A 12683-nucleotide genomic window follows, 5' to 3' on the forward strand; every position below is an offset into this window, starting at 1 on the left:
AGATGAGCAGTCCATGTGAGCAAGCTCACGGCATGTGACACACTGTCTGCTGGCTCCTTGGTTACCTGTAGTAGCTACTCAAGTGATTATATCACAGGTCCATCACATTCACTTCCTTAGCCTTCCTTTTCCTGCAACTTTCCAGCTAGAGGTGGCCTTGTGATCCAGTCCTGGTTAGCGGGATGTAAGCATTAGTCAGGCAGCTGAGTGGGGCTTCTGGGAAAGCTTTGGCCTTCCTCCTGAAAAGTGCAACTCTCAATGGCCACAACCAACCATCCTTCATCATTCTCATTCCTGCCAGCACCAAAGCCTTGGTGCCTAGAGGTCCAGCTCTCACCTTGAGACCACGAGGTGCTGAGCATGAGGATGACAATGCTAAGGAAGGTGGCACACAGAGAACAGAAAGTGCACGGGTCCCTGGCAACCTCTGTTAACCACCGCATCAGCCTTGACCATCTACTTCTAGATATCTTGTCACTGGGACCCTATAAACGCATAATTATTTAAGTCACCAGAGTTGGATTTTTGTTACTATCAGTCAAATGCACTCTTAACTGAGGTGACAGATTCTCTGGTGACTCCCTAGGATTTCTTTTACCTGAAAGTAAATGCTTTCTACTGGAAGAAATAGGGTTTTCTTCTATTAGTCACTGCCCCCAACACACGGAGAGAATTTGCCTCACTAGAAAACTCAATTGCCACACAGCTCACTGTATGGTCCAAGAGCAGGACGTGTATCAATAAACTTGTGTCTTCCGAAGAAGAGTATAACACATGCAAGGTTAGAAATACAAAATCCCCAAGCTATGAAAATAACATTATTTCAATGGCACTCTACCTTAGAAATGATACTTGAATGACTCATGGAACGTCCCAAAGTCTTCTCATTCTGCAAGAAAACCAAACAAGTGATTAAAATGTACAAAGAACAGGCAACTGATCATAACAATCCTACTGACAAATCATTCCCTCAACTAGCATTTGCTAAACACAAACATCTGAGTCAGCTAACAGGTACTGGGGAATTCGGCAAGTGAATAAAACAATAGTGTCTGCACTAAAGGAACTTAAGTTAACAGGAATTTGGAATTAACTGTAAAACTAAGAGGGTATTAAATGTATTATGACACATTTAATGGAGGCTCAGAGGCAAGAAACTACATGTTCAATTGTATGTGGTGTGGTCCATCATATGAGGACCCCCATAGGATGGGGAAAAGAGAGCAGGACAGCTGACCCTACCCACTTTATTTGGTTGTCAAAAGTGTTGGGTACTGAATAAGAACATTGCACAGCTCACATCTATTCCCTCAATCCAGTCTCTCCCCCTGAATTAGAGAAATCTAAGTCATGCTAGCTTCTTCCCTCTCACACCTCTCCACATTCACTCACTGAGTCTTATATCAAATTCTTCCTCAACATTACTCAATCTCAAATATCATCTTCATTGCTATTGTCAAAGTGCTAGTTTAGGTTCTCTTCATTTCTCAGGTAACTTCCTGGTCTTTCTGCTTTTAAGTTAACCTTCTTAAGACATAATTGCTATGCACTGAATTGTGTCCACCCAAAATTCATATATTGAAATCCTAATCCCCAGTGCTCAGAATGTGACTATATTTGGAGACAGTGTCTTTAAAGTAATTACATTAAAATGAGGTCAGGTTGTTACAGTAGGCCCTAATCTAATATAAATGGTGTCCTTATAGAAAGAAGAAATCAGGACACAGATACATACAGAGAGAATACCATGTGAAGATACAGGGAGAAGACAGTCACCTTTGAGCCAAGGAAAGAGGCCTCAGAAGGAACCATAGCTGCTAACAGTTTGATCTCAGACTTTTAGCCTCCAGACTGTGAAAAATTCCTGTTATTAAAGTCATGCTATCTGTGGTATTTTGTTTTGGTAGCCCTAGCAAATGAACATAATAATCTTCCACACTGTAACTTTTTTAAACTTAGTATTCCAAATGTAAATCTGTTTTTAAAAAATAAAAAAGTGACTTTCCCTGAAACCACTTACCCTTGCTCAACCTAATGAGGAAAAAAATATTACAAAGCAAAGAGATGATATTTCTTATATTTTTAGATCATCTATTCTCTATTTAGGTAACACTGGTATGCAATTACCACAGGGAAGACCAGAGAACATTGAAATGTAGTTCAGCAGGTAAAAGGGGAGAGAAAGGAGGGTCTAATCCGTACAACAACCAGCATGGCTTAAAAATCAAGATGTTCTAAGTGCTTTCCAGATGACCCATTCCAATAACAATGCTAGGGACAAAGATGTCAGTCGCAGCCTCCCTGAGGGACAGCCACTGACGCAGACACCGGCCCTCAGTGTCTGAGTCATTATGGATGAAATGAGACATTCACACAGACTACCAAGTCCAGTGGAGGAAAAGGGACAGCATGGCTTTTCTCTCAAGAGGAGCAAAAGCCTTGGCCCTTGCTGTGATCAGCCTTTATTGGGTTTCTTGGGCACATTATATGATGGTTCTCATTTACTATATGCACAGGTTCCCTCTAGGTAGTTACCTTTTACAGAAAACAAAGGAGCCAATGCTGCTAATCACATCACAGAAAAGGGTATTTGCAAATGAAAAGGCAAAAGTGAAGCCCTGGCTGGCGTAGCCTAGTGGATTGAGTGCAGGCTTCGAACCAAAGCATCGCAGGTTCCATTCCCAGTCAGGGCACATGCCTGGGTTGCAGGCCACGGCCCCCAGCAACCGCACATTGATGCCTGTCTGTCTGTCTGTCTGTCTCTCTCTCTCTCCCTCCTTCCCTTCCCTCTCTAAAAAAAAATAAATAAAATCTAAAAAAAAAAAAAAGGCAAAAGTGGTTGAACGAGTTACACTCATCCTTGGAAGGTTTAGCATGGATTTTAGGAAGTTACTTTGCAGTAAATGCCCTCAATTCAGAGTGAGGGAGTTTTTTTAGCAAGAGCAAGACTCAAAGTGGCCTAGGGACACAGCAGGCCTGATTCTTCACATGAGAACCTATCCGTGGGCATGGGTCCTGTGCATCTCTGAGAGTGGGAGCTGGGCCCACGCCACGCAGAACAGTCTCCTACAAGCCACCCCAGGTCTGCATGCCTCCCTGCAACCTTGCTCCTAGGGTGCCAGGTTCCAGCAGTACCCTGCTCCTCCCTATTGTTGAACTGTGATAGCCTGACTGGCACTCAGAATAAATAACTTTAAGTGAAGCCTGTCTCTATCAGAAGCATGTTTCATACAAAAAAGAAGTCTGTGCATAGCAACTAACAGACACAGAAAGAAAAAAAAATATGTAAGAGTAAGGAGACCAACTGCAATATACAGCACAGTTTGCTTGACATGCCTGTGGAAACCCAAAATATGTACACAGTGAGCAGCATGCATCAGCATTCTGAGACACCTGCACACCCAGGAACAGAATCAGTTTTACAGGGAAAACCTCCAACATCACTCATTTAAGGTGTTATAAACAAATGATAAAACCCATTATCAATACAGAGTTTTAAATCTTTTTAGAAAAAGGTGATGGAGGATTCCTAACCTTTAAAAAGCACATCTCTCAATCCAAATTTAACTTTATACTCACATGGGAAAATACTTGAGGCATTCTAATAAAACTTAAAAGCAAAATAAGCACATTAGCACAGCTATTGTTTAATATATAGACTTTTTTCTGCTGTAGTAACATTTAAAAGTAAGAAGAGAACTCTATATACAATGAAAGAGAGGTTGCCAGTGGTTAAAGAGGGAAAAGGGACAGGAAGGAAGGGATGTAGCTATACAAAAGCAACTGAGGGGTCCCTGGGGTGATGGATCTGTACCTTGACTACATCAGTGTCAATACATTAGTTGTGATATTTTAATATTGCTTTGTAAGATGTTACCATTGGGTTAAAGTATGAGGAGGGAGTCATAAAAACCTGGAATTTATTTATAAAAAAAATTGTGTATCTTTTTCTTACATGTTTAAACTTCAGTCACCTTCAAAGTACTTTCCACTTGATGTGATACACCCATGGAAACATTTTCCTCACTGCTCAAAACAGTTTTTTGAACTTGCTGATTCTGACACCTTTTAGTGCTTCTGTTATTTTTTCTTTCACCTCTTCCAAATCAGCAAAATGTTTCCCTTTGCAGACTTTTTTTTTCATCCAAAGAAACAAAAAAAAATTGTTTGGGGTGAGATCAGTTGAATAGGGAGGATGGGGCACAGTGTCATGCCCTTTCTGGTCAAAAACTGCAGAACATTCATGGTGGTATGCGCAGGTATGCTTGTAAATCACCCATTGTGAAATGCGCAAATGCATTTAAAAAGCCTTCAAAAAAATTAACTGAAGCCCAAAACAGACTCTCAGAACAACACCAGCTGCTACACTGATACAAATGGGTTCCTAGGATACTCACCTAGTGGTGTTACAGGGTGCAGCCAAGAGGGGGGCCCCAAATAGGCATTTGAAATGGGGTCCAGAACTTAAGGTGTCCAGGAGATTTTAAGATGTCTCCATCCCCCACCCCAGGGTGTGGGTTGGGGGGAAGGGACAAATGGAGCAGGGCCATTGAGAGCTGTTTTGCATAGCAACAGCCTTGCAGCTAACCTCTGGGTTGGTCATTTAGCATATCTATGGCCTTTGGCTGGTTGCATGGATATGTTAAGTAGCCGTGATCAGCTCTAAGCCAGGGGAACAGAAGTAACTTCCCCACCCAGGCTGGGGAGGGCAGGTCCCCTGAGTTATAGCGCCTGCGTGGGAGCTCAGAGAAGATTGGCTCCAGGACATGGGGCCACGCCTGCCCAGACTCATGATGGCAGCCCAGTAAAGCTAGAAGAACAAGAGTTCTGGCATGTGAAGCCAAGTGTGGGAGGAGTCGGAAATGGGGCTGCAGAGGAAGATTGGCCGTGGGGATTTAAAACCCAGATTTGGCGGCCATTGAGGGAAGAACCACGCAGACTTGATGGAGTAGAGAGCCATGTACAGCCATTGAGGAGGAGAACCAGGCTGCTTTAAGAAGAGCCATGTGCAGCCCAGAGGAGGAGAGCTATGCACAGCCCTGAGAGAAGGAGAACCGTGCTGCTTTAGGAAGGAGAGCCATGCGCAGCCCTGAGGAGAGAAACCACGCAGCCTTGACGGAGTGGAGACTCCTGCAGCCCTGAGAGAGGGAGAACCACGCGGCAGCCTTGGAGGAGAGAACCATGCAGTTTTGGCAGAGTGGGGACTCTCCGTTCCTGCAGCCCTGAGAGAGAGAGGACCACAAGCCTGGCAGAGTGGGCACCCCCACAGCTTTAGAAGGGGGAACCACCACCTGGTTTTAGCAGAGATCCCGGTGACTCAGCAGAGGGTGCCGGGAACCCCAGTCGAGATGGAGTTCTAACTGGGAAGAACCAGAGAACTGCCTAAGCCATGGACTTCTATTTCCTTTCCTGAGATACGGTACTCTGGACTGGGCAAAGGGGGAAGGAAGGAAGGACTGTGTCTGTTTGTGGGTGTTTTAAGGGACTTTGGGATTTTGGTAAAGACATTAGGTCACTACTTTAAGTTAGTATAACATTAAATAAACGTTTCCTTTCCTTTTCACGAATCTCTGGCATTGAGAGACGTCTTTCCCCTGGCAGCGGACATAACGGACCCGGGGCCTTCTTTCAATAATAGTATATCATCCCAGGCCCCCCCCCTTGTGTGTTCTGTAACAGTGGGGGAAGCCTGTACTACAAAGGAGCCCACCTTCCAGTAGATAATTCTGGGGTTCTTTGGGGCCCCCTTTGTAGATGAGAGTGCATTAGATCTCTCTCTCTTCATCATCTACAACTATTTGATACTGTGATTTATAGTAAGTAAATATTAGGTCATTCAGATGACCAAAATATATTTCTCACATATATTTGGTCATTGTCCAGTTCCTGGCTCAAAGCTCCCAAAATCCTTGGAATTTACTGTTTATAATATTAAAGGTGTGTTTTGTTATGTCAACAACGTGACTTTTGGAAAGCATCTAAGAATGGGAGCTAATGGCCAATGGAGCCAAACCCCTGATTAAGAGGGTTAGAACTTTCAGTTCCACCTCTGAACTACAGAAAGAGGTCAGAGGCGGAAGACTGAATTAACTGCCAATACCAATGATTTAATCAATCATGACTACAAAATACAGCATACATAAAGACCTAAAAAGGCAAAGGTTGAAAAGCTTCTGGTAGGTTAAAAATAAAAGTAAAAAAAGATATACCTTGTAAACAAAGTCAAAATATCCAAAACATGGAAACCACCCCAAAAGTCCATCAGTAAATAAACTGATAAACAAAACATAGTATTATCTACACAATAGGATACTTTTTATTCAGCCATAAAAAAAATTAAGTATTGATATGGTCACAACACGGATAAACTTTGAAAATATTATGCTAAGTGAAAGGAGGCAGATACAAAGGTCACATATTATATAAAATATCCAGAACAGATAAAACTATAGAGTTGGAAAGTAGACTGGAGGTCATCAAGGGCTGGGGAATGGGGAGATTAAGTGTTAATGGGTATATGCACTTACATCCTGAGTGCTAAAGCTTCTGTCCCTGTGGAGTTGAGGTGTGCCATCCTCCTGGAACATGGATGCGTTCACCAACTCAGAAGCTCCTCAAACCCTGTTGCCTAAGAGTTTTAATACAGCTTTCATTATGTAGGCATGATTGATAAAATCATGAGCCACTGATGACTGAACTCAATCCCTGGCCCCTCTTTACTCCCTGGAAGTAGGGGAATGGGGCTGGAAGTCCCAAACCTCCATTCATGTGGTTGTTTTTTCTGTTGAGTTGATCCCATCCTGAAGGTTTCTAGGGAACCATCAAAAGTCAACTCATTAGCATAGATTCAGGTTTGGGGAAAGGGGCTCATTACAAAAAGAAAATAATACTCCCAGAACTAAGGAGATTCTGAGAATTTTAGGACCTGTGTGCCAAAAACAAGTGACAAATACAGCTCTTTGTATTTGGTGGACTAAACTGCTCAGGTTTTTGTAAATCTGAAGGGCTATATATACTAGTACTTAGGCCCTAAATTGGTGACTCCAAGACTTCTCAACTTCATGGTCCAAATTTCAAAAAACATTCAGGAATGCTTTTTTACTCTGCCAAATTCGGACAGTTAAAAAAAAAAAAAAAGCATCATCATGGCATAAAAGAGAGAATATTTCACCACCAAAAAAGACTTTAATTAAAAGCTAAATAGGGTGGAAAATGGCAGCCAAGTAAAGTAGGTGGAGGCCAAGTCCACTTGCTCTGGCACACCACTCAGACACATAGCTGAGCTTCTGAAAAATAAAGTGAACAGTCAACAGAATCTTAGCCGATATGAAGTTTGGAAGCCAAAAAGTACAGAACATGTTTCAAAATGGGTGGTAAGGAGGTTTCATAGGTGGATGGGGATAATCCCCAGGCATGGTACCAGCAGCCAGGGCGACTACATTCATGGAGTACCTGGTTAGAGATAGAAGCTTATCAGTTATTTCCCCTCCCAGAACAGGGAATCCCCAGACCCAGGCCAGAAGCAACGTGGGTACACAAAGTCATTAGGGAGAACCAGGCTATACATGCCCATAGCTAGTGGTACAATGACAGCTGCAGCAGCAAATGCCAACTGGGAGAGTAGGAGAGTGGGAGAGAGATACTATCTGCACCTGGATCTGGTGGAGGAGGAAGGCTGCAGCTAGTCTTGACTGTGATAGACTCTTGACTTTTGGCAGACGTGGCATGTATAGAAAGCTGGACAGTGACAGTAATGTAGTGGGAGTGCCCTCGTTGTAGGCAGGGACTGCGCACATGCAGCTGCCTGCCAACAAGGCAAAAGGACCAAGGGTGTGATTTGCTCCTAGTCAGTAAAGCTGCGCAGATTGACTGAAAAGGTGCAAAGCGAATTGATTTCTCAGCACAAGCCCAGCACATCTGGCCAAAGTGGAGAGTGCAGGCTGCTGTATGCTGTGAGGGCAATGGGCTAGGAACTGTGTACCTGAGATTATTTAAAGCCAGACTGAGTCCCCTGCCTTGGGGGAACCTCCAGGAAGGGAAAGTTGTGCCCAGCCCCCACCTCCTGCAGGATCAGGGAAAGATCTGCAACACCATCTGGGCAGGCTTAACAACCTGCAGGAGGCATTTCCACAAGAGAAAGACAGCAAGAGGGACACCTAAAAAGGCCCATTTTGAACTCTTCACAGGAAGACAAAGTACATTAGGTTCTAGGGCCCTATTCCACTGAGGTCATCAATGCAGGGAGTTCAGAAAGTGGTGCAGCAAGGGCGACTCAGGACTCTGCGCACACAGTTCCCACACAGAACTGCCAGCTACAAAAACAAGGAGAGAGCTGACATTCTTAGACACAGTAGCCCCCCCACCCTGTGAAACAGACAGCTATTTAATCAGAAACTATACATTATTGGAAATGAACTGAGACAGACTAAGACAGAAGCAGGACGGACAGAAGCAAACAACACACAATTTTACCAGAACTGAATAGTGCCTCCCATGAGAGACACAGATGCCCCATTCGAGGTTTTATTGTCTCACTTGTGGGAATTAAAAAAAAAAAAAAGAAGAAGGAAGGAAGAAGAGATAAAAAGGGAAAGAAAGAAAGGAGGAAAGGAAGAAGGAATAAAAAAAGAAAGAAGGAAAGAAAGGAAGAAGTTAAAAAGAAAAATTCCTAAAAAAAAAAAAAAAAAAGCCTCCTGCTGGGTTCAAATGGGCCAAGCCAGTTCTACTTGTATTCCTGGCTGCAACAGGCTGAGGGGGAATTGATTTCGCTTTTCTCCCCTCCTGAGCAGCACTCGCCCAGCCTCCAGCCCAGTTCTTTAGTTTGCTGCCAGGCTCCCAGTGCCCTGCTGCACCCAGCCTAGGCCTTCAAGTCCACCAGTTGCACTGTCCTTGAGGTTCACCAATTACGGGCAACTCACACACCACATTCTTGCTCTCTGTTGTCCTAGATGCTAGAGAGTCTCAGAGTCCCTTCAGGCTAGTTCAGCCTCCGCACTCAGTTAACAGTTAAGCCTTTCTGAAGATTGCTGACTCCCTGAGCCCTGCAGGTCTCCTCTGTTGGGGCGTCTCTGCCTTCCTCTTAGAGAGCCAGTGAAGGCCCTGCAGGGCAGGGTTGCTGCAGTGGCTGCCACTGCAGAAGCAGGTGCAGGCCTCCCCTGTTGCTTCCCCCAGGGTGCAGGGGTTGGGTGCACGATGCCTCTGGGTGGCAGGGTCAGTCTCGCTCCCATCCAGTGCTGAGGGCATGAGCACTCAGCCTCTGCTACAGGGTAGCAAGATGGGCAGCTGCTGGTCCCACAGGTTCAAATGCGCATCCCCACCCCCCCCCCCCCCCCCCCCCCCCCCGCCGCTCCACCCGGGCTTCCAGTGTGAGCACAGAGCCTTCCGTGCAACCGTGGGAGTGTCGCACAGCTGGGCAGGGGTAGGGTGCAAGAGGCTGGGGCGGCTGCTGCAGGTGAATTCCCCAAAATGCTGCCAAGTGCCTCTTTTTTTACTTTTTTCTTTTTGAAAAATTCCTCCTGCTCAAGGCTGCCACTCCGTAGAAGGGCATGGCCTCACACACAGCCCAACTCTCCAACCAGACTGGGGACTATCCAGGTCAGGGCCAGTCACCACCCAACTCTCCCCAGCTGGTGTCCACAAACTCAGTGGATGCAAACAGCCCCTGTGTGTTTGCCACTTTGTCCTTATTCCCCAACCCCTGCAAACTTCAAGCAACAAGGTCTCTCCCAGTGCTGCTCAAACCTTGTTTGGCAGGGGAGGGAGCCGTTGACCTGGCTCTCTCCCAAGAACCCTGAGGCACAGACCTGGCTGGCCCCAGACATGGGTCTGCAGCACATTGTATATTCTTGTTTTCTCTGTTATATATTAACTGACTATAAAGGTATGGGTTTATTTCTGGACTCTCCACTCTGTTCCATTGATCTATGTGTCTTGTTGTTATGCCTGTACCATGCTGCTTTGATTGCTATGGTCTTAGAGTATAGTTTCATATTAAGGAGAGAGTTTCCTCCAACTTTGTTTTTCTTTCTCAGGATTGCTGTTGCTATGTGGGGCCTTTTTGGTTCCATACAAATTTTTGAAATATTTCTTATAGTTCTGTGAATATGTCATTGGAATCTTGGTAGGATTTGGGCTGAATATATTTGGGTAGTATCAACATTTTAATGATGTTTATTCTTCCTCCATGAATATGGTATGTGTTCCCACTTATTTGTGTCTTCTTCAATATCTTTCTTCAGTGTCTTATAATTTTTCTAGTACAGGTCTTTTACATCCTTGGTTGGGTTTACTTTTTTTTATAACAAGTGTGAATGGGATTGTTTTCTTAATTTCCTTTTCTACTAGTTTGTTACTGGCATGTAAAAGTGCAATTGATTTCTGGGTATTAATTTTGTATCTTGCTACTTTGCTGAATTCATTTATCAATTCTAGTAGTTTCATGGTGGAATCTTTGGGCTTTTCTATGTAGGTATCATGTCATCTGCAAATAATGACAGTTTAACTTCTTCCTTTCCAATCTGGATGCCTTTTATTTCTTCTTATCTGAATGCTATGGCTATTCAGTGCTTCCAGTGCTATGCTGAATGAGAGGTGAAAGAGGATTCCTTGTCTTGTTCCCAGTCTTAACGGGAACACTTGTAGTTTTGTTGACTATGATACTGGCAGTGGGTTTGTCACATATGGCCTTTATTATGGTTAGGTATGTTCCTGCTAATCCCAATTTGCTGACAGTTTGTATCATAAATGGGTGCTGGATTTTATCAAATGTTTTTTCTGCATCTACTGATGTGATCATGTGGTTATTATCCTTCATTCTGTTTATGTGGTGAATCACATTTATTGATTTGCCAACATTGTACCAACCTTGAATTCCTAGAATAAATCCCACTTGGTCATGGTGTATATTTTTGATGCACTGCTGAATTCGGTTTGCTAATATATTGATGAATATAGATGCATATTTTAGCAACTATGTTCATCAGGGATATTGGCCTATAATTTTCTTTCTTTGTAGTGCCTTTATCTGGCTTTTGAATTAGAATAATCCTAAAATAAATTTTGAAGCCTTCCCTGCTCTAGAATTTTATAAAATAGCTTGAGAAAAAGAGGTGTTAGTTGTTCTCAAAATGTTTGGTAAAATACACCTGTGAAGCCATCTGGTCCAGGGCTTTTGTTTGTTGGGAGTTTTTTGATTACTGCTTCAATTTCAGTATGTGTCATCTGTCTATTCAGATTTTCTGATTCTTCCTGATTTAGTTTTGGAAGGTTGTATGTTTCTTGGAATTTATCCATCCCATCCAGGTTATCCAGTTTGTTGGCATATAGTTGTTCATAATGTTTTTTTTTATAATCCTTTGTATTTCTTTGGTGTCAGTTGTTATTTCACCTCTTTCATTTCTGATTTATTTATTTGGGTCCTTTCTCTTATTTTCTTGATAAGTCTGGTTAAAGGTTTGTCAATCTTGTTTATCCTTTCAAAGTACCAGCTCTTGGATTCACTGATATTTTGTATCATATTTTAGACTCGATTTTGTTTATTTCTGCTCAGATCTTTATTATTTCCATCTTTCTACTCACTTTAGGCTTTGTTTGTTATTCCTTTTCAAGTTCCTTTAAGTGTCAAGTTAGATTGTTTATTTGAGCTTTTTCTTGTTTTTTTTTTGAGATAGGTATGTAATGCTATGAATTTCCCTCTTAGGATTGCTTTCCTTGTTCCCCACAAAGTTTGGCTCTTTGTGTCCTCCCTCATTTTCATTTGTTTCAAGGTATCTTTTGATTTCTCCCTTGATCTCCTTGTTGACCCATTCATTGTTTAGTAACATTATTTAGCTTCCATGTGTTTGCATGTTTTTCACTGTTCTTCCTGTGACTGATTTCCAGTTTCACAGCATTGTCATCAGAGAAGACGCCTGATATGATTTCAAACTTCTTAAATTTATTGAGACTTGTTTTTGTCCTAACATGTGGTCTATCCTACAAAACACTCCATGTGCACTTTAAAAGTATGTATATTCTGCTACTCTATGTTGAAATGCTGTGAAGATGTCAAATAGATACATTTGATCTAGAGTGTTATTTAAAGTCACTGTCTCCATGTTGATTTTCTGCCTGGAAGATCTATCCATTGAAGTCAATGAGGTTATAAAATCACCAGCAATGACTGCATTTCTGTCAATCTCTCCCCCTTTATGTCTATCAAGATTGCTTAACATATTTAGGTGTTCCTATATTGGGTGCATAAGTGTTTACTAGGGTATATCTAGTTGGATTGCTCCCTTTATTGTTATGTACTGTCCTTCTTTGTCTCTTACTATAGCCTTTGTTTTAAAGTCTATTGTGTGGGATATAAGTACTGCTACTCTACCTTTTTCCCTTCTATTTGCATGAAATATCTTCTTCCATCCCTTTACTTTTAGTCTGTGTATCTTTCAATGTGAGATGGGTCTCTTGGAGGTAGCATATATATGGGTCTTGTTTTCTTATCCATTCAACTAGCTTTTGTCTTTTGGCTGGAGCATTTAAGCCATTTACATTTAAGATGACTATTGATAGACATGTATTGTAGTGCCATTTTATTGTTAGACTATTTTCTTCTATTTTTTCTTTTCCTTTTTCTTCTTCTTCTTAAAGCAAGCCTTTTAACCATATTCTCTGCCTGGGTGTTTTTTTTTCTACCTTGTCTT

At 42.6% G+C, this 12683-nt stretch overlaps 1 protein-coding gene across 6 annotated transcripts in view; it reads right to left on the bottom strand.

Moving 5' to 3' along the window:
* Positions 1-12683, bottom strand: part of MARCHF8 (membrane associated ring-CH-type finger 8) — a 175643-nt gene that overhangs the window by 92077 nt on the left and 70883 nt on the right. For 5 of the 6 annotated variants that reach the window (XM_036026690.1, XM_036026691.1, XM_036026688.1 and 2 more), the window contains one exon: positions 839-889. In XM_036026690.1, the coding sequence (XP_035882583.1) occupies positions 839-889 (51 nt within the window). Of the gene's footprint in view, positions 1-838; positions 890-6527; positions 6629-12683 lie in introns of all 6 variants that reach the window. The other variant, XM_036026689.1, reaches the window with a different exon arrangement.

The sequence above is a fragment of the Phyllostomus discolor genome, chromosome 5, assembly GCF_004126475.2.
Source record: "Phyllostomus discolor isolate MPI-MPIP mPhyDis1 chromosome 5, mPhyDis1.pri.v3, whole genome shotgun sequence".
Taxonomy (NCBI): domain Eukaryota; kingdom Metazoa; phylum Chordata; class Mammalia; order Chiroptera; family Phyllostomidae; genus Phyllostomus; species Phyllostomus discolor.